Source organism: Theobroma cacao, chromosome 9 (genome assembly GCF_000208745.1).
Source record: "Theobroma cacao cultivar B97-61/B2 chromosome 9, Criollo_cocoa_genome_V2, whole genome shotgun sequence".
NCBI lineage: Eukaryota > Viridiplantae > Streptophyta > Magnoliopsida > Malvales > Malvaceae > Theobroma > Theobroma cacao.
This window is the reverse complement of record NC_030858.1, coordinates 15,568,124-15,590,464: the sequence shown is the minus strand read 5'-3', so window position 1 is coordinate 15,590,464 and position 22,341 is coordinate 15,568,124. Positions and strand designations below refer to the sequence as shown.

Here is a 22,341-nt window from a genome sequence, read left to right as displayed (position 1 = left end):
TCCAGATTTGCTTCTAGAGAGAGAATCAACTCAAAATTGAAGAGAAAAAATTAAAAATCATTGGGTTGTAGTTGTAGGAAGATGACAAAAGAAGGTTCTCTTACAACAAAAAAAGACTAATCCAATTTCTCATAAACACACAGCTCATCTCCACACATGTATATCAATCTTGTTTCTCCTTTCCAGTAAAGGCTCATACAAGCAAGAGGTTGGCACATGAATATTCAGCTTCTTATGGTGTCTCAAGTTCTTGTGGCTAATGCCAACATTGGATATGAGGACTTTTTTTTTTTTTTTTATTTGAGTAGCAATAAGAGGACATTGTTAACACTTAGGATTTAATGGTAAGCCTGTGAAGAATTTGAAGAGCTTGGCTGAGAGATGGTAGAGAAGTGTGATGATGAAAATTTGAAATTTGATTTAGAATATAAACAGATAGTACTACTTAGGACAAAGACGGCAAAGGCAGGTACTCCACACATGTAGTGCATACCATCAGTAAGCTCAAGACCTAACTAATTGATTGTTGTAGCTTTTCTAAGACTACTGCAATAAGTAGGAAGAAAGGTTATATGAATTGTAGTTTTTCTAACTTCAATTGTGTGAACCAAGTTTACGATTCAGAGGTAAGAAATAATGTTTTTTAATGTAAAAGTCTTATTGTTATTTTCGTGAAAATTGAAGGGAAAATTTAACATTATTATCTCTTATGAGAATAGTAAAACGTAAAGCTTTATATGTGAAAGAAGTGGGTGCAGGTGAAATTTATCTTGTAAAAAATTAGTTCACTGGTCCCTAAGATTAATGATAATGAAGGGATACTTAATCATCCTAAAAGACCCCTAACCCTTTCATACCCATTGCTTAAAGAATAAATAAACAGTAAACCTCCCAAAGTGGCTGTAACAAAGAAAATTTCAGAACCACCCATGCCCATTGCTCCACACCACCGAGCAATGCAAACTTCGAAAATGCATTAGGAAAAAGCGAAAGCCATGCCTTTTCCCATAAAATTCTCTCCTTCATTTTCTTCTTCTTTTGATAACCTTCATAAAATTCCACCTCTTCAAACACTACTTAAAAGAGGCTTCACTCCCACTCTCAAGTCCGTTAACCGACTTCTTCTGTTTCTCTCCCACACCCAAAGATTCAACTCAATTATCCATCTCTTCTCTCAGTTGGAGTCAAACAATATCAAAGCCAACTCCCAAACTCACTCAATCCTCACTTGGGCTCTCTTCAAATTGCACAAATTTGAAGAAGCGGAGCATTTGATGACTACCCAGCTGTCAAACTCTTCAAATTTCCCCAAAACCCGGTTTTGGGATTCTCTAATTCAAGGATTTGGTGTCATCCAAAGCAACCCAGAAAAGGGTCTTTTGCTGTTAAAGCATTGGTTAGGGAATTATGGTACATTGCCTTCTTCTTTGACATTTTGTTCATTGATTCATAGTTTTATATCTCAAGGAAATAAGAATGGAGCGATTGAGGTGTTAGAATTGATGATAGATGACAAAGTTAGATACCCTTTTGATAATTTTGTTTGTAGTTCAGTGATTACTGGTTTTTGTAAGATTGGGAAACCTGACCTTGCACTTGGATTTTTCAAAAATGCCATAAAGTCAGGAGCTTTAAGGCCTAATGTTGTTGCTTATACAGCTCTGTTAAGCACCTTTAATATGTTGGGTAGATTTAATGAGGCTTGTGATTTGGTTTCTATGATGGAAAAAGAAGGACTGGCATTGGATGTTATTCTTTATAGCTGTTGGATTTGTGGGTACTTTAGAAATGGGTGTTTAATGGAGGCTTTAAAAAAACATAGAGAGATGGTGGAACGAGGAATAAACCCGGATACTGTTAGCTACACTATTCTCATCGATGGATTTTCAAAGGAGGGTACAGTGGAAAAGGCGGTTGGGTTTTTGAAGAAGATGTTCAAAGATGGGGTGGTACCCAATGTGGTTACATATACGGCAATCATGTTAGGATTTTGCAAAAAAGGGAAATTGGAGGAGGCATTTACATTTTTCAAGGAAGTTGAAGCTATGGGGATTGAAGTGGATGAGTTCATGTATGCAACTTTGCTTGAGGGAGCTTGCAGGAAAGGAGATTTTGATTGCGTCTTTCATCTACTGGATGAAATGGAGAAGAAGGGCATTAAACCAAGTATTGTTACATATAATATAGTCATTAATGGGTTGTGTAAGGTTGGTAGGACATCTGAAGCGGATAATATATTCAAACAGGTAGAGGGTGATATTGTAACATACAGTATACTGCTGCATGGGTACACTGAAGAAGGGAATGTGAAGAGGTTTTTTGAGACAAAAGGAAAACTGGATGAAGCAGGGCTTCGTATGGATGTTGTTGCATGTAACATACTTATCAAAGCACTATTTACGGTTGGTGCATTTGAAGATGCCCATGCACTCTTCAAAGCAATGCCTGAAATGGATTTGAATGCAGATTCGATTACTTATTGCACAATGATTGATGGCTATTGTAAAGTGGGTCGAATTGAGGAGGCACTTGAGGTATTTGATGAGTATAGGATGTCTTTTGTTTCTTCTGTTGCATGCTATAATTGCATCATAAGTGGGCTATGCAAAAGAGGAATGGTTGATATGGCCACTGAGGTGTTTTTTGAACTTGGTAAGAAAGGTTTGGCTTTGGACATGGGTATCTCTAAGATGTTGATCATGGCAACTTTCGCTGAAAGAGGTGCAGAGGGAGTTAGGAGTTTTGTTTACAAACTTGAGAAATTTGGGTCTGACATGTACAAAAGTATATGTGATGATGCTATCTGTTTCTTGTGCGAAAGAGGTTTCATTGAAGATGCAAGTGAAGTGTACATTGTGATGAGGAGGAAAGGTTTAGCTTTGGCAAAAAATTCCTACAATTTGGTATTAAAAAAACTTATTGATGATGGGAAACAGTCTTTAGTGGGGCCTTTTCTCAATTTCTTCCTGAAAGAGTATGGCCTAGTTGAGTCTATGGTTAACAAGATTGTGGCACACTACTTGTGTCTTAAGGATATGGATATTGCACTACGGTTTCTCAAGAAGATGAAGGAGCAAGTATCAATAGTCACATTGCCTTCCTCTGTTTTCAGAAAACTTGTAAAGGATGGTAGAGTATTGGATGCTTATAAACTTGTCTTGGAAGCCAGTGAAAATTTTACTGTTATGGATGTGATTGATTACTCAATCCTCATTGATGCCCTTTGCAAGGAAGGATACCTTAATGAGGTCTTAGATCTGTGTTCTTTTGTTAAAAATAAGGGGATTACTCTTAACATTGTCACATACAATTCTGTCATAAATGGATTGTGTCGTCAGGGGTGTTTTATTGAAGCATTACGACTGTTTGACTCATTAGAAAGAATTGACTTGGTTCCCTCTAGAGTCACATATGCAGCACTGATTGACAACTTATGTAAACAAGGTTTTCTGCTAGAAGCCAGAAAAATTTTTGATGGTATGATCTTCAAGGGCTGTGAACCAAATATATGTGTTTATAACTCATTAATTGACAATTACTGTAAGTTTGGTCCAATGGATGAAGCCTTGAAACTTATGTCTGATCTGGAGATAAAAGGTATAAAGCCTGATGACTTCACTATTAGTGCTCTAATTTATGGCTATTGCAAGAAAGGTGACATGGAAGGGGCTCTTACATTCTTTTCTGAGTTCAAAATGAAAGGTATATCTCCTGATTTCTTGGGTTTTATTCATATGATACGGGGTCTTAGTGCAAAAGGAAGGATGGAAGAGGCAAGGAGTATCTTAAGAGAAATGCTTCAGACAAAATCGGTTATGCAGCTGATAAATAGAATTGATACTGAGATTGAGTCAGAGTCAATAGAAAGTTTTCTTGTATACTTATGTGAGCAAGGAAGTATTCAAGAAGCTCTGGTAGTTCTTAGTGAAATTGGGTCTATACTTTTTCCTATTCAAAGGTGGTCTACTGCTTATCAAGAATCTCAAGCACCAAACAAACGCTTGAAGAGTGAAGCTCTTTCTGCAGTCCCCACTGCATCAGCGAGACCCAATAAAAAATCTGATCTAGATTGTGCGTTGCATGACCCACAGCAAATAAGGAAGTTAGTAGAAAATTATAATGTTGGAAACGAGGAATCCCAATTTTGTGGCTTTGGCTTTAACTATTCCTTACTTAGTTCACTCTGTTCAAAAGGGGAGCTGCACAAGGCAAATAAATATGTGAATGAAATGCTTTCAAGTTTGCAGGGAGATCTGTAGTCAAATTACGAAGTTTTTGGTTGCTATGACAAAAACCTAAAACTCTCTGCCTCCAAGATAGGACAAGAAGCTAAAGCCGATGACAATCATGTTATTTAAGCTTCTTCTGGTCTTCAAAAAGGTAACTTTCACATTTTCTTTGTTGTGCATATACTTATTATTCCTGGCAAAAATCTGTCAGCACCATGTTCTTAAGATTTTGGGACTTAATTGCTGCTGCTCTTTTTTTTTTTTTTTTGGTTATGAAGCTTACCTTATACCTTTACTACTGAAAAGTGTTCGATTAGGGAAAATTACTTGGTGGGTCATTCACCATTAAAACTTACTGGCAATACAGAGTTGTATTTCTGTTGCCCATTTATAAATTTTCAATTTATATACTTGACTCGAGGAAAATAAATAAAAACATTTTTGTCTAAAAGCTGCAACATAGTTCTGCCCCAGTCATGAACTACTTCTCCAAATCAGCATTTGTAAAACCCATAATGTTGTCATTACTATCACCAAACCAACACTAGAACCCACCAGCATTACCAAATTGATCCCAAATCCTTGACCACCAACACCCAAAATCTTTAATTTAAGAGGCATCAGTAAAGAAAGGGGGCAAGAAAAGGAGTCAGGATGACTTAAAAAATTGAGGACTGAGAGGGGGTTTTTTGTTATTGGAAGCAAGAGTAGGGGGTGGGAGGGGGTTGCCAGGTGGGGAGAACCCTTTGGCTGAATTATGGTAGCCTTTTGGCTGACTAATTTGTTTATTTTATCGACTTATCCTTTCACAATCTTAGGTATTTATCCTTTGTTTGAAGAATAGAAATGGCTTTAGAGATGTGAGAGAGAGGTGAAGAGAGTAGGCTCCTTCACTTTTTAAATTGACAATATAGGTGGTTGGAATAGACTCCTTGACTTTTTAAATTAACAATCATTTGTTTGATTGGGTGAATTAATTGATAGAGTTGTAATGCTTTTGATTCAGGAACATGTTGGAGACTAACAATATTTTTGCTTTTATAGTTGCTGTACTTTGTCATTCTTACTCTCTATTTTGTTGTTAAATTACCTTGTCAGTAAAACTAATTCGATGATACAGACTTTTGTCTGTTTTTCAGTGTCTGAATAGTACTAGGAAAACTCATTAGATAAATATTTACCAGAAAACTGTGTTGGAAACAACTGGGTCTTAGAGTGCTATATTGAGGGTTCCGGGACATAGTGCAACCGTCAGTCTTGTTGGAAAAAAGGCCAAGGTTTGGTGATGTTTCCAGGTATAAGGGTTTAATTTAATTTGTTTCTTGCCAATTGTGATATTGGTCCCTGATGCATATCTCTAGACTTTTTTTCCTCTTTTTTTTTTTTTTTTTGGTTGCAAATCAATGTTGCCCACTGTTTTTTGCTTTAGCTTCCATGCAATCGAAGGGGGAAAGGAAATTATTATTGTTAAGCTACCAAAGAATTAAACTAAGAAACAGAAAAACACGTGCTCGCTTCTGTCTGCAACAGTGGTGACTATAATTGCATCAGCTTCTAGCTGCTCAATATATCAGTGAGGAATAGTGCTAATATGTCCACATCTATGAATATGTACTCCACATGGTTCAGGTCTAAAAGCAAAGAAAGAGCAAGAGTGGAGGCTTGGAAGTGAGGAAATATTTCAAAGTTTTCTTAAAGCGCATGCACACTCATATATAGATATATAGATAGATAGATTTGTACGCATATGCGCGTGTATATTGAGGGCTAGTTATATGCCATGTCCTATTTTCATGAGATACTAAGTTAATATGAGTTGATTTATTTCTTATACTTAAAAACTCATCCAAAACTTAAAATGTATAATATTAAATGGATAAGAGGTGGGATTATGCACCTGTATTCATTTTAAAATAATTTATCAGCTATGACTAGTTATGGCTTGCACATGCTAGCCATTTTCATGAAGATTGTTTTGTTTATACTAATTTACTTTTAGATGTAGCACTTAATTCCAATTAGTTGTCAATAGCAAAAACTTTGCACCCTTCCACTGAGAATCAACCCCACCCCCACCTCCCCTCCCCCTTTATCATTCTTCCCCTGTTTGTGCAGCTCACCTTTTAGTGTTGTTGTTTTGTTCTCTACACATCTAAATTTTATGTTTCATTTGAAAATTTTCAAAAAAGCAAAAGGAATACCCAATACTTGCATCTTTAAACTCTTCATTTGGTGTAGCTTCCACCATCTTTTCCATTAGATACTCTTTCTTTTCATGTTGTCCATATTTTTTAAATTCTTTACTATGAGTTGCATGGTTTATGTTTTGATTGAATTTGCATATCCTTTTCCGCCCTCTCTCTCTCCCTCTCTTACAAAGCCACCATATTCTTTGATTGTTGACAAGTTAAATGGCGACAAAACTTCATCTAATGTCTCTCTCCATTTTTGATATAGAGAATGGTTGCTGGTATTGAGTGATTAGTCTAGTGAGAGTAGAGAAAAAAATTAATCCACCTAGAGCTAGTCATTTGAGAAGTTGTTGAATGCATTATTGTCCAAAATAAGTCACAACAAATTATTTTAGGTCTCAAGTGCCTTTAATAATAGTTATTAATGGAAGATGAATGGTAAATGTGCATAGACACAGAAACAGAACACATGCATACAAATTTGTATGCATGTATATTGTCATACTGACATATTTGTATTGCTCTGTGCTTTTATTTCTCTCAATATTTGAATATTTGTGTGTTTTAATGCATGCTTGTTAGTGCATCAACCAAAGTTAAGTGTGGGAACCCTCCTCTTTGCCCTTTTTCTGTGGTACATATTTCTTGAAATCTATTATTGCGTTTATGTTTTCCATTTATTATTTGCCTCATATTTGAAGCTGATCAGATGTTTATATGAATTCAGAGGGTATAGCTCAAACTTTTGGTCAACTTAACTTAACTTTTGGCATGCATGATCTACATATTTGCAAATATTAAAATCATTATTAGTTGTTAAAATGTCATCTCTTAAAGTAGTTATAAGGCCTTTAGGTGTAAGATACATTGCAGTAACATATAACTCATTCTCTAAGTAACAAAGAAAAACATATTTCTGTTTTTCTTCTTAGTGATTTTTTATGTTGCTTCAAGTCAAGAATATAACTAGAGGTGGCAATTGAGCAAGGTGGTCAGCTTCAGGTTGTTTCTGGTATCCAGTCAATTTGGTTCGGCTTGTTGACTTTTCAAGTCACTTCAGTATGGGTTACTTATGGGTTGATTCAAGTCATTCAATTTCACATTTGCTTCTCACTTTTATTCGACTGGAGATGGCAATGGTGTTTAGGTTCAAGTTGGGGTTGGATTTTGGAACTTGACTTTTCAAGTCAATTTGGGCTGAATGAGTTGCTCCAAGTTTTAGATGAGTTCTGAGATTTTAAACTTCTTTGGATGGTTACTTTCTTTCTATTTTTCTTTTTTAATATTTAAACTTCGTAGGTTGAAAGGAAATATCTACAGCAGTTTTAGTTTAGTTTTTACTTGTTTGCTGAAATTTAGAATTGTTTTGATATCTAATAGCTGGATCTTCATTGTTTTTGCCAATATGTTAGTTTAGGTATATTACGAAATAATTTACTTAAAATTTGTAATACAGTTTTACAACTAACAAATTTAGCTGGTTCATCAACCAAATCCAGGTTACTCTTGTTAATGATAAGGTGTCTTTAATTAAGAGAAACGTTAGGTAATATGTAAGAGAGAGAGAACAAAATAATTGTTAAAAACAAAAATAGATGGTAACAGTTTATTAAAAGAAGGAGCTAGTAAAAGAATGAAGAATATGTGTTCTTTTTTCTTTTTGGACATGTGATGTTGAGGCTACACAGTGGGGGTAGCCCTTTCCCAATCGCATAAATTTCATCCTGCCCATCCTAGGGTTTGCACTTAAGACCTCCAAAATGGAGTTTTAATCTCTAACTGCAGAGATGTCTCCTTGGGGGACAGAATATCTTTACAGCCAGTGTCAAATTGGAACTTGCCCACATATATAAAAACACACACACAAGCTGTGCACAATCACACAGGCTTTTAGTTGTCACTGTTGTCACTATCTCAGCTTGATTTGGAGCAATAGGCCTGGTATATTTCTACTTTGATGAATTTAAATTGTCCATAGAGTTGGAGTTGCTGATATTTCTTCACCTGCTCCCTTCCCCTGTTTCATAAGGGACCTCACATCTATAGATCTCTGTCTGCGTATTCTTGGCCATGAAACAAATAAGTTATAAAAAAAAAACATGTGCAGTCTTGCGTAACTTTCGAACTTCGGTGTGAGCCAAATTTAGTGCTGTGCTAGACTTCTAGGTTTTGGTAGTGAATTTTATGTAGCACACAATTCTTAAAGGACTTCCTGCATCTAAAAACTGATTCAGGAATCTATATACTGACTTCTGTGGTAGACAGTCTAATAATACTTGGAGTCTTCAACAGTTTCCATCTTACTGCGGTAAGCCTTAGAAACATAGCCATCCATCTATTCGGCTGCAGTTGTGTATCTTCTCAGGTAAATTATGTCTTGTCTCAGGGATGATAAGCACTAAATTTCTAATCTGACAATTTCTCTCTCTTATCAGTGGCCAGAATCTCTTTATTCAAATTTCAAACTGTTCTTATTAGAATAAAAGTAATTGTATTAATTTCTTTAATGACTGTGACTTAAAGTAATAACTAATGGGACTTCCTTGGTATTCTGACAAAAAAATACAATTTCTTTCAGATTTATCGGTTGGCAGATCACCAGTTTCAGAGCTGGTAAACATTGGCACTGTCAGCTTCCTTTTATGCTTGCTGTGCTTACCAACTATCAAACATGTTGATCAGGCTGTTTCATTCTTTTGATCCCTGAAAAGTTCTCCCTGTGTGGTAACATAGCCTGGCAACTCTTCTATTTTCATGATTCAGCTGGGTAGTGCCTTTACCCTGGATTATATGTTGATGGCACTGCACTTGAGGAAAATTTGCCTTCAAAGAACTTTTCTTTGAGGCATTTGATGAGGAAAGGACTGTGTTGCTATACAGTCAGGGCGAGCAAAATTTTTGGCAGAAATGATAATGGGGGCACAAATTTGGCTGCTTATTATGGAGATAGGTTGCAAATGAGGCCTTTTAACATCTATTGAACTATGTGACATTTATTATTTGACAATGGGAGTTATTAAGTACGGGCAAGAAGAAACTTTGAAATTACTACTGGAGTTCTCCAAAAGAGAGCCACTAGATGGTGGGTTGATCATCGATGCAAGATAAAATGAAACGTAATCATCTGGTGCAAGTGCTGCAGCAAGATTCATTCCAGTGGTGCAATCAGGTGATTGTGCATGGTGGCATTTAACTTTGCTCTGGGCACTTGGTGTCAGATGATTTAAGCTTGTATTCCCAGACATATCCGACTTTCTTCTTCAAGACTGTTGCAGAATCTTGCTAACAGTTTCTCAACAACTGGGCTACTGGATGAAGATACGGTGATGTTGCCCGTGATCCTTTGTTTATTTTGTAGTGGTGGGTTGTCAACATCTAGGTTATTAGTATCAATAAAACATTACTGTAAAATAAAAAATGGGGCATTCAGCTATTTTCCTATTGAGTATGTAGTAATCGTGTTTTAATTTATAGACAAGTGATTACTCTTAAAAGGCACGCAATGACTGTGATGCACTCTGAACTTTTTTATTATTTATAGGAACTGGGGTGTGCAACATATATGAGATGAGAAACTAATTAAGTTGCCTTCCACTCTTGGGTAATCTGGAAATCTGTATACAAAAAACCAAGCAAAGAGGTTCAATCATCAAGAAGTTGGCAATCCATCCTTTGCAGATATAACGTTTGGTTGGTAAGATCATAAGCCACATTGTAATTCTGTTGCGCCCTTATTCCAATTATAGAGAGGATATCAGGTTCAGGAATGTCCTCAAAGGATCTAACTGGATGGATAGCCAGGCAAAATACTTGTGGTTCTTTGTAATAGAACAAGCTTCCTGTATCCAAAACCAAATCAGCTCCCTCTGCCAAATGAAATGTTACAGCGGGAAATCCGACAAGATCTCGACTCACACTTCCATTGTAACACAATGACCAGCGCTCTGTTTTATATATAACTCGTTGGAGGAACGGATCTAGTAAGAGACGGATGTTGCTGTATAGTTCACTATACTCGGTTTCCGGTATATAACTTAACTCTGCTCCAGAGTCGATTATCATTCCACCAGAGCCGTGGAGAGTCCTCTTAAATACATTGGGATCAAAATGAAGTCTTATGTCCCCTAAACTTGCACCTTCAAGGGTTACGTAGTAAAGGCCCTTGTACATTTCGAAAGGCGTTGAATAACCTTCAATGTCTGCCCCGTCACCAATAACTAACCTATTGTAACTATACTCCGGATCGTTCATGTTTCCAATGCAATAGGAAAATTTGTTTCCCAGCTTGGTGACTAAAGATGTTGGAGAATCTCCAAGTCCGAAAATCCCATTGAATTTCCTCCCACTTAGGCCTCCAGTAGTGCTACAGCCGAAACTCACATTAGGCACCACAACGCTGCCCTCATCAAATGTCTCGAAGGTAAATTGGTCGGTTGAAAGAACTCCGCCAGTCGAAAAGTGGTTTTCATATGCTATCGAAAACTTGCACTGATTTGAATCAGTATCACAGCTTTTGCGAGGCAAGGAGTCACACTTTGCATCTTCGCATGACGTAGCTGCATATGAGGAGGACTTGGAAGGATCGAAACAGTCTTTTGTGCCCATGCAACGCTTGCATTCAACCCATAACAGTGTGCTGCCAGTATCCATCACAGCAAGCTGGGGAACAGGGGGCTGCCCTAAAGAAAATTTCACAAGAAAGATTCCTCTATCGATGTCAAGATGGGCTTGAACATCGTTACTGCTGGCTAAACTCGTCCTAACTTTTGATCGTAGGTAGGCAAGACGAGCAGCCGAATTTTGCACCATGTAGGTTGCATGATCTACTACTGTATCAGAAGGGTTGTAGGTTGGAGAGAAAATGGAGTTATAGTGAAAAAGTTTAGCATGTAGGCGTCGAGGTTTCATGGTGGAGGCAATCCTTGTGGCGGAATTAGGCAATGCTAAGAAATTGGGCAGGGTTAGAAGGAGCAAGGGAAACAATACTGCAAATGGAGGTGGTGTTGAATCCATGGTGAGAGTAGTGCAAGTGCAATCAAGTTGGGAAATCCTAGAGCTACAGGATTTAATAAGACCCGTCTCCACATGGAGTGCATGGGCTACGTAAGTGAAATTTGGTGAACAGAATCAGAATTGCTTAAGGAAAATCTTTCTTTGAGTATAAGCACCAATCTTGCTTCTCCTCTATATATTTGGATCTTTTTACTCTAAAATCAACTAAAACTTGACCTAACACTCATTGTTATCTTCTTTTATTTTTATGATGAGAGATCAAGTTCAGCGTGTGAATTAATCCTTCCTCCGCTTTGAATAAGTATCCTTAACAATTTATCAAGTTAACAATAAATATCATTGATTTAAACGAATTGATATGATATTTTATTTTTTATATTATTAATTTGTTAATATATACATAAACATAAATTAAAAAAGATAGTAACATTGTTCATATTTCAAGTTTCATTCATGGGTTTTTGTTAATAAAAACATGTAATGGCCTTTATTCAATATTTTAACAAGTCACCTACAGCTCATGGCCAAAAAAACCAAATCAAGATCTTGCAGGTACACATATGAACCCATTAAAACGAGATCCCTTTGAAAGCCCTAAATCATCTAAATAACCAACAATCAAAAGTAATATTGTTTTTATATTTTATGATAAATATATATATATATATATATGAAAATGTAATTTTCTCATACTTGACATGATTATATGCCTGGGAATGTAACATTCCCTTGGATAACACCATCCCATCATAAAAGGGAATCTCATTCATATACCGTTAGGGGTGGGGAACTGAGAAATATAATGACCAAGTATGGACTCTCAACTAACGGATTTTAACAATTAAAGCCTCATATTTCCTGAAAAGAGTGCATTAGTCTTTGTTTTTCAACCTTTTACAAAAGAAAGAAACAAAAAATGAATCCCCCAATATTCTTTCACATATATATTAATGTTTGGATAGCACAAATGTGGGGGAAAAAATGGACAAGAAATTACCCATCTGGAAGGAAGCAACACTAACAACTCGTTAGCCTCCAACCTCACTCAAATCAATCCTAACTGCTCTTCCAGTTTGCCCTAGCACTCAAGAATTGTGGTTGGAAAAGCGGCCATTTACAACTGTGTAATCTATATATGTGACCCCAGGATGGAGTGAAGGGATCGAGTAAAAACTATCTGACCAAAAAATTCAGAGTCAAAAATTGAGGAGCATCATCAATTTATCTACGGTTTCTGGATAGAATTTCCTTGCAAATAGGTAGCACGGCCGTCTGATACCATTCCACAGGCAAGACTGTACCTGCTCTTCACTCTACCAAAGGCAAACCAAAGGACAACCAGGTTGAGAATCTACTAATCTTACCAACCTCTGAAAGCATGACAGATTGTGTTTGAAATGTATACCTTTTCATCACTTGTTACATGGACACTCAAATCAATCGACTGCAAAAATATAATACAAAATTCATCAGAACCTAAATTTATCATTATTGATAACCACAATCTACTCCAGTTTTCCCAGATGACAAATGCAAGACTTAATCATCATACACAGGAACCACACATTTTCACTTTATCAGTTTAAAAGGAAAGGTGTTAAGTTGTTGAGTGTTGGCATATTATCCCTTCATTGTGGCAAAAATGAAGTTATGTTTTCCTAAAGAACATACTACACCACACTCATTAGCATCAAACAATAAAAAATGGCAAGTAATTATTGCAAAAGGGTTGCTTAAAAAATAGAGAGATAAGCAGGTGTACCGTAATATTCTTCAGAAGCTCATCCGTAACATCCTGAGCCCTATATGATTTAGGATGCCACTTTCTCTCAGACCAGTCAACATGTGTTACTGACCAGTTTGCAATACCTCCAGGATCAATCATCTTAGGGCACACAAATGAAAACAGATTAGGAGAGGCTAAAGTGAAAAGTAGGAAACATGATATAGAATATGATTCTCACCTGGAAAAAGGTTGGCAAGTAATGCTCATCAGCAATGCAATTTTTGCCATCCAAACCTGGCTGTAATAATCAAGAACATGGATGCCAATGAGTCAGCAACGTAAATCTTGTTCAAGAATTCTATCTATTTAAAACTTCCACAGATTATAACTACCAGTTACTATATCTACATATCATCTCCATGACAAAAATTCTGTCAATTCACATGTAAGGAGAACGATTTTCTGCCCTTGTTATGCAGGATAAGGAATTCAAGAAAGCTAGAAAAATTACCAGGCCAAACCCACACCGTCTTGTTTAAGCAGAAAATAACATCTAACTTTATATAAATCCAGAGAATTCCTTACAAATAACTATACTTTCTAAAAAAGGAGTTTATTTTATGTAGCTCACAGTCAAGTCATTAACATCTAGAAATATTCTGCCATCTCTCTGATGCTAACAGTTAAGCTAGAAAAAGACCGAGTGATAAACATTGATCATGCAAATTCAGACCAGTCTAACTGACAGGTAATATAGGTAGAAGACAGACACATCAATTATATCCCTCAAAAAGTTTTAGCGAATGATATTCACCAATCTACTTCAAAACGCATTCAGCTTTTTTCTTGATTGACAAACTAGAAGCATTGAATTGGAAAGAAAGAAAGCAAGAGATCAGAAAAATTGAAATCAAGTTTAGCTACCACTTTTGCTGCTATATGTTAAGAAATATATAATACTTCAAAAACCAGAGTAGTTAGAGCTACTTTTGGCATCATGTTCCAAAAAATTTCACCTAGGCAAACTCAAATTAATTCTCTTCATATGTTTCAATATTATTTTTTGAAGTGAAGAATACATGAAGAAATCAAGAATATTAAAGTGAGCCAACTCCGTGAATCAAAGAGGGTAAATCCAAAATTGTGCAGATTACAGTAAATCGAACTTCATTTTAAGATCAAATTCACCTTGCAGTAATCCCGGAACCTAGAGTAGTAAAGATTGTCAGCAATAACTATCAGAGCATGCTGCCGTCTCATGGAGAACCACTGCACAAAATTCACTCATTTAAACTTGCCGCAAAAATGCACTAGATAAGTTTGCTTAAAAGGTATGCTGGAGGCTGCAATATTTCATAACAAGAGACTTGTATCTGGAGATGACTCAAACAAATTGGGGTAAAGAAAACAGTTAATATTCAAAATGAAAAGGATACATGAACGCATCAACTATGGTGATCAAATTTGTCATAATATAAGACATCGGGGAGTGATGCATGGCCTTCACATTGTCACAAGCAGAGTTGACTTTGGTATAGTTCATTCACACATCCCAGCTACAATTTGTCATTCCAATTGATCTATTGTAATGCATATTTATCCAACAATAAATGGTCTTTATATCATATCAATTAAGACATACCTGCGCACCCTTTCTGAAGTCTTTCTTTTCTACTTCAGGTAACATGTGCTCCGAATACCTGCCATTTCCGTGTGGTCCAGGATCCACAAAGCTGGCAAACAAGGTGGGGATACATGTCAAATGAGTGAAAACAGTACAAGAAGTCCATCAAGTGTGTGCGTGTGTATACTCTCTAATTCAAAACCCCTATTCCAGGAGCTATTTAGGCAAAAGAAACTGTTTCAGATTACAAAAGAGCTGGTACCTGGTACAGCATATACATTGGAAGATTTCACTTACCAATCAACAAAACTCATATTGGCATGCATCAGATAGTTGTAGACATAGTCAAAATTATGCAACGGAACACAACTGCAATGCCGGGATGATTGCTTCAGATATTGATAATAGTACAAGTCAAAAAAAAAAAGTCCTTTGGGGGATGCGATGGGGGCTGAAGGAAGTAAGACATACTATATTACCTCTCAGAAAGTAACAGAAAATGTTGGTTATCAGGATCTTTTAGAGCATGTACCAATAATCGTCTCTCTGCATCAACCATTGAAATTTTCCCCCATACAACCTGCAAATTCAGTGAATTTAAAGATCACTAGCTCATCAAATTATAATATAGAGTACAGTAACATAGTTAATAAATATGATAACAAAGTAACAAATTATCAAAATCAGTTAAACTACAACACAATTGACAATAAGAAAAGAAAAAGTAACAATCACGTCAATATATATATATATATATATAGATAAAGTAACCATACAATAATAGTTGAAATAGCCTTTTATCAGATCACAAAGTTTGACTACAAAATTTGATATTAAAAATAGCACACATGCACACCCCTAACTGCACAAAAATTGTGTCTAATAGTCATGGGATGTAAAATGATGCTGAAGCATATAATTAGTATCTTTACCACAATACTTTAGTGACATGGTAAGTGCTATAATCATGTCTTTGGGTTTCTATTCTGAGAGATTTTCCAAACTACAAATAATTTGGACTCTAAACTATGACAGACCACCTAAAGTAAAAACATGAACAGAGACAGACTCTTGATATTGGAGACATGGAAGGATATAGGGCAGTCTACCCCTTTCCCTCTGATAGACCGAAATTAAGTAGTTGACTGCCAGCCTTTCTGCTGGAGCCATTTTCAAGTCCATAGTGGATATATTTTTCTATGACCATTGTAAAATCAGGATACTTAGCATGTGCTTCCAAATCTATAGAACAAATCCAGAAGCATGGAAAAAGTGGGAGAAATAGCAAACTATCTATCAGCAAAATTAATCTAAGATACATACCTCATCACTGCGAATTTCCCGGTTAAGAAAGTAACGACTCACGTGCACTGGTTTTCCTTTTGATGCATGGACATAAACAGAAAATTTGCCCTCATGCCCCTGTGAGGAAAAATGAGCAAACTTTTGATAAAGATACAGGGAAAATAACATCTTAAAAGTAACTAAAAGCCACAAATGTGGTAAAAGAAATAGAAAAAATGATCATAAATTCCTTTCCGTAAGAATTCAACAGAAACAGTATGAACTGAGGCAGACAGTCAAACATAACTAAAAAGTTTTTTGATACAGACATCCTGATAAATGCAAAGCAGGGAATCTGCCCACTTCCATCTCCACCCTAAATTTGTATTCATTCACAATAAGCCAGATTGATATCACTAGTACCTCCACCATACAAATTAACCCATATTTGCATCCACAGTCAACAAAGGAGATGCAGTTACTAGAATGACCAACCTGACACAAAAAGTAGTTAAGTGACCAACCTAAATTACTTCATTTGAATCAACCATTAGTGACAAATGTATTATTTGATTCAAAAATAGGCTTCATACAGCCAGAAGCTTTTAAGTAATACTATAAGACACTCTGTGTTGCCTACACCAGAAATTTTTTATACCATAAGTCTAGTTGGTTCAAACAGACTAAAATTCTATCATAGGAATTAAACCAGTACTCCAACCTTCCCTCCCTTTCACTATGAATGCCTGCATGTATAGCATACAACAGCTTCAGTTCTTTGTCCAACTCAACTTTGTATTTGTTATGCCTCTAGATCTAATGTATGAGCTGAAATGCTTCTTAATTTCCATGTTGAGGTTATATATCACCGAAGACTAGCACTTTCTTCAGATAATGATCATAAATTTGCAAATCACACATGCATACTGCATCCTTCTGTAGCATAAACAACACCTATTGCAAAAATTATGTTTTTATATATCAAATTCTTGGCAAGTAATATGAAAATAACACTTAATACATTTCCAGATAGGGTCCAGTCATATAACAGTTCATATCTGCCCTGCTATCTATAGCATTAAGGTGTAAGAAACCTTCAGATGTGAATATTATTACTAATAGGCTAAACCAAGAAATCTCCAGCAAAAGGTTTTAAAAACATAACAATACAAAAATTACAAAACCTGAAGAAAGGATCCAAACTATCTAAGATCTCCAGTTAGGGTAGGTAGAGTACTCCAAAACACAATATCATATTCTTCCTTTATTACCCAAAGGTACAGGTATAAAAAAGCACCTTTATTACCCACGGTCCTTGCTTTCACTCCCTATGAACACTATGGTCCAGGCCCAAAATCTCTAGCAGGTTTTCCCACCTGCCATTAATGCAATGTCATTGCTATGCACAACATTTCCCCTGTAAGCCCTAAGCCCTCACCCCTCATCCAAGCATTTCTCAACCAAAAAAAATGCCAATTTTGTATCTATATTCTATACTAACAAAGATGCATTAATAGACATATACAAATTACTTCAGGGAAAAAAGTAACCCAAAACAGGCATGGTACCTGAGCCTTGGCACAAAAAATGTGATTTCTTTCTTAGCAAACTTTTACATGGTAGATTTGTATATGATGCATCATCCAACCTTGTTATAGAGGAATAAACCTTGACCTTAATTTCTTCTCAATATATTAGTTCGTGAAAGCCAAGTCCAGGGATAATAATCATAACATTAAATGGGATACTAAAATATCCATGAAGCATATAAAGACATTAGATTATGAAAAGGAAAAATTAACTAGCAGTGAAAAAAAATAACTTACACGGAAGAACATATCCCAAAGCTTCTCAAAAGGTAGTGAACTTGGAGTTAAGAACATGAATGCAATTTTAGAATTCTTAGATTGAACAGGAGGTGTATTCAAAATATCCCTAAACACAACCCGTGATGCAATCTCCTCATCAGTTAATTCCCTTGCAGGAGCGGGAGGAAGCCAATCAGTAAGAGCCTTGCAACCTCTAGAAGAAAATACGTAACAAGCAGCATTGCCGCGTGGTGGATATATATAAGCACAAACTAGAAAAAGGCTGACTAACGAAACCAAGAAAATTATCCATATCGGCCTCTTCAAAGGAGGGCGGTGGCGAGCCCCAGGCAAGATCTGCATATCACCCATGTTGCCTAGTCGCCACGCCTGACCTGCCTTCATCTAGCACAAACACCACAGCTTTATATTCATGTGACTCATTTTTTTTCCAGTTTTCTCTCAAAAATGAATTAGTATTCGAGAACCAAAGACAGATTCTTCAACTGATCTATGTAATGTGACCTGAGAAAGGAAACCATAAGCAAAAGAATTACATTTACTTAGTTTGCAACACAAGTATCCTTAACACATGAGATGAAATGACAAAACTTGGTCAACAGCGTCAGCTTAAATATCAAGTGCAACAAACCGATCATATCCTTAACCATAAAACTTTTGGAATGGAATCAAAATTAAAAAAGAAAAAATTGTCCAAATTTAAACATCAATGCCTAGTATGGAGAAACCGTATACTCAACCTTATGTTGTACGCATTTCAAAAAGAACAACACCAGAATACAAAATTTACCTTTTATTTTCATGGGTAATCAAACGGCTCAATAGCAACACTTTCTCAACTTATTCAAAACGGGTAGCATGAATTGAAAAAAGAAAATGCAAAGTTCGGGATTTGCCTAACTACTCAAACCAAACGCAGCTTCTTTCAACAATTTCTATCCATAAGGAGGAACTTGTGATAAAAAAAAAAAAAGAAAAAAGTCAACCCAAATCGACGACCTCGCTGGTCCAACCTACCAAAAGCCAAAGACTCATTCAAATCCAACAAAGGAATAACATTTCTACACTCAATTTCCCCCCTCAGCCAATACCCTCCCCTCCCCCAAAGAAAAAAGTCGTAAAGAATGAAACTATCTCTTTCTTTTTTTAAAAATAAAATAAAAATAAAAACACTGGAAACGAAAAGAAATGAGAAGCAAATTACCTGAGGAATTGAGCTGACTGATGTAAATGAAAGAGATCTTAAAATCTTGGGATTTCGAAGATTCAAGAATCAAAAGTATATCAAGATCTAGGGCAGGCAGAGCATGAAACAAGAAACAAGAAACAGAGAACGAGATATGTATTGGGTGTGTATTTATATAAAAAATTAATCTCTGTAAAATGGGTTTTTGATTCTTTAGAGGATTCGTTTATGTGTTTGTTTCTGGATTCTTTTATCTTTATTTATATTTTTGTATTCTTTTCTTGTTTGCAAAAGAGGGAGAGCGAGAGGGAGAGGGAGCCGAAGAGGAAGCAGGCGGGGTGGAATTTTTTAGCTAACCGTGCATCCTTCCAAACACAAAACAAAGCCGGCGATTTAATTTAATTTAACTAATTCTTCTTTTTAATGTGGCAATTATTTAATGCTGTTTATTTTATTATTTTGTGATCAAATGTCAAGGCCTAGTCGCATTTCCAGCGCGTGTTCAACCCGTATTCTAGGCCTCCTCACTTGAAACCTTATGGGGGCTAATTATTTTATCCATACTTGCTAAGAAGAAAATTTAAAGGAAATTGTATTTGTTTGCTTTCCTGATTCAAGAGCAAAATCGGAAAGAAAAATACAATAATTTGTAATTTTATACTTTAACTTCCTGATAACTCTTTGATATAGAGTTGTTTGAACTTAATTTTGATCGTAGTTTAACTTAGTTCTTGTATTAATATATGGAAATTAATAAATTTTATTTAATTATTTTAGATAAATTAATTTAGGTGAGTCAATCTAATCTTAATTAATTTTATACTTAATTTTATGTTAATGTAGTTAAGATAGGTTGTTGTTAATTTATTTGTGTTTTTGTAAGTATTTAATGAAGGAAGACTTTTAATAGAAGAAGGAGAACAATTTTGAGGTGTAGAGGTTCACTGCATATGTTTCAGTATTTTGACCATAACTCTCTCTATAGAGCTCCAAATGAAATGATTCTTGAACCATTGAAAAAATAAGAAAATATGCTACAACTTTAATATTTACCACTTTGTCCAGTTTGACCTAAAAAAAATGTCAAAAATCTTGTTGAAATTGGAGCATTACAGTAGTTCTAAAATAATTACGATTTCTACTATTTAAATGGTCAAAGCCACAGTTTTAGAGGAGGTAGACCGCGGCCCATGTAGTCTAATGAGGAAATTTTAATTGGAATTAACTTCTTTCTTCATCCAACTTTGTCTAACTTTAAAGCCATATAAAAATAATCTTTCGGATGACTTTTAGGAGAACGAAACACCTGATTGAAAACTAAGAATCAAGCCGTAAAGTCCTTGAAGCCGAAAAGAATTTGAAGGATTTAAGGAGATTTAGAGATCAAGAATACAATTTTTGAGTTTTTTTTTATCTTTTTTTATTCTCTTATTTTCTTGGTTTTGTTTTTAAGTTTTAAACTTATTTTGATGATAATGTGTGACTTAATGGGAAACTAAATTGTTTATCTAAGATTATGATTGAATTCAATACGTAGTTTGATTTATTTATCTCTCTTTTGCTTATGTTTTATGAATTTAAGTCTTTTATTTTATTATATTCTTAATGCTTCTAGTTGATTGGCAATCAATTAGATTGAATTGAAAATCTAAATTAAACTTTGACAAAAGACATTTAGGTAGACTTAGAATAAAATAGCGTATAATCGAATACACTTAGCTGATTAAGTGATTTGATTTGCATATAAGGTAGACATACACCTATAAGCCATATGTAGCCAAAATTAGAGCATGAAGTTAATGAATCTATCTTTAATTTAATTTGCATAGACATATAGTAAGTTAATTGGAAGAGATATTTTTATAAGAAACTCGACAAAGATTTGTAAATAAATTAGGACTCTAAGTTAACAACTTAATCCATTAAATTAAGTTAAAAGAGAAAGACAATAATCAGAAGAAGTATTGAAGGATATCATAATCTTAGGTTTGGCAGTCACTCGAATTTAATAAAATAATTTTGCTGATAAATTTTAGATTAATTTTTGTTATCAGTTTCAATTTTTCCTTTTAATAATTAGGTTGTTTGGATAAGATTATGATGTTATAATTTTAGTAGTTAGCAATTAGGAATTAATTCAATTCTCCGTGAGAACGAATTCTACTTTCTATTATATTACTTGTTAACGATACATGCACTTGCGTAAGAAATCAACAATAAGTTCTTGATTAATAAGAAAGAATTAGAAATCAATTCCTCGACAACAATGCAAAAAACTTGTAGACTAATAAGAAAGAATTTTACATTTTCAAATGGATTTTCGTGTGTGTGTGAAATCTTTTACCAAAAATATCATGACATCTGGATGAATTTATGTCAACATAAATTTCAAATTAGTACTAGAACTCCATAGGTTTACTTTTCATCTATCTCTCCATTACTGTAGACTAATACGAAGCCAGGGATCAATAGGACTTGATAAAGCTTGTAATGTATGGTTAGGGTCCTAGTAGGATTAAGGACAATAATGTGGCTTAAATCACCTTAAGCATATAATTATTTTAGGACCTATCTATAGAGCTCTATTTTCCTTATCCAAGTACACCTTTTCTTCCACATTTGAACTTTTTTTTCTCTTGTTTTTTCAACACATTTTTTTCACAATTTCACACCCTCAAACTTATTTTCTTTGTATTGTAGGTAATGGGGTGATTTTTAGTATCTTGAACTTCTTCTTTTTTTTCTTTTCTTATCAACATCACCTTTCCACCTTTTTCAACATTTAGCTCAATATAAATTTCCTAAAACAATATACATGCTTAGGCGTGAAGGTTGCAAAATTGAAAAATTAATTTTAAGGCTATACTCAATTATTATGTAGTTAAACAAAGAAAAGGAAAATTAGGCTCAAAAGAGGTATACTAGGGATAAAAATTTAAAAAGGTAGGCTTTTTAGGCTCAAACGGTCCAAAGATGGCTTAAATCATGTCCCTAACTAAGTATTGCCCAAGATTTCGCTTCAAGAGAAAATTAAGCAAATTCTAGAATTCATGGCATAATCTACAATTCACATTAATATAAACCTTCTCTAGATATTCATAATAATTCAAAGTAAAATATATAGTGCTCAAAATTATGAAAATCACATCCTAACAATGATACTTAACAAGAGACTTTAGTATGAATCCAAACAAAAGAATTTAGTATGAATCCAAACAAAAACCTCTTTCACCAAAAGATAAGAATTTAAGACAACTA

The 22,341-nt window shown here is 35.1% G+C and overlaps 3 protein-coding genes across 5 annotated transcripts; 1 reads left to right on the top strand and 2 right to left on the bottom strand.

Annotated features, from left to right (window-relative positions):
• LOC18589379 (pentatricopeptide repeat-containing protein At5g57250, mitochondrial) lies at window positions 917–9,982 on the top strand. Its single transcript, XM_007014325.2, has 2 exons — window positions 917–4,380; window positions 9,000–9,982. Exon 1 carries the CDS (start codon window positions 996–998, stop codon window positions 4,257–4,259), a length of 3,264 nt encoding a protein of 1,087 aa, XP_007014387.2. The 5' UTR covers window positions 917–995; the 3' UTR covers window positions 4,260–4,380; window positions 9,000–9,982.
• LOC18589378 (aspartic proteinase CDR1) lies at window positions 10,064–11,434 on the bottom strand. Its single transcript, XM_018126834.1, has one exon. The coding sequence runs from the start codon at window positions 11,432–11,434 to the stop codon at window positions 10,064–10,066; it is 1,371 nt and encodes a 456-aa protein (XP_017982323.1).
• LOC18589377 lies at window positions 12,248–19,467 on the bottom strand. 3 transcript variants are annotated; one of them, XM_018128175.1, is made up of 12 exons: window positions 19,102–19,467; window positions 18,688–18,910; window positions 17,895–18,401; window positions 16,108–16,206; window positions 15,264–15,364; window positions 15,082–15,153; window positions 14,803–14,893; window positions 14,349–14,429; window positions 13,399–13,458; window positions 13,197–13,319; window positions 12,840–12,878; window positions 12,248–12,747 (listed from the first exon to the last, which is right to left on the bottom strand). In XM_018128175.1, exons 3-12 carry the CDS (start codon window positions 18,279–18,281, stop codon window positions 12,631–12,633), a joined length of 1,170 nt encoding a protein of 389 aa, XP_017983664.1. In that variant the 5' UTR covers window positions 18,282–18,401; window positions 18,688–18,910; window positions 19,102–19,467; the 3' UTR covers window positions 12,248–12,630. The 3 variants fall into 3 exon arrangements, with proteins under 3 accessions (XP_017983664.1, XP_007014385.2, XP_017983665.1); XM_007014323.2 differs by lacking the exon at window positions 18,688–18,910; XM_018128176.1 differs by lacking the exon at window positions 18,688–18,910 and having other exon boundaries at window positions 17,895–18,281.

Bases quoted from the DNA above. Each gene is read 5' to 3' on its own strand.
- LOC18589379 (XM_007014325.2), top strand. From the start codon at position 996: ATGCCTTTTCCCATAAAATTCTCTCCTTCATTTTCTTCTTCTTTTGAT.
- LOC18589378 (XM_018126834.1), bottom strand. From the start codon at position 11,434: ATGGATTCAACACCACCTCCATTTGCAGTATTGTTTCCCTTGCTCCTT.
- LOC18589377 (XM_018128175.1), bottom strand. From the start codon at position 18,281: ATGAAGGCAGGTCAGGCGTGGCGACTAGGCAACATGGGTGATATGCAG. The intron at 13,320-13,398 runs GTGAGAATCATA...GTGTGCCCTAAG, and splicing joins ACTTGCCAACCTTTTTCCAG to ATGATTGATCCTGGAGGTAT. The intron at 12,879-13,196 runs GTACACCTGCTT...ATATTTTTGCAG, and splicing joins AGCTTCTGAAGAATATTACG to TCGATTGATTTGAGTGTCCA.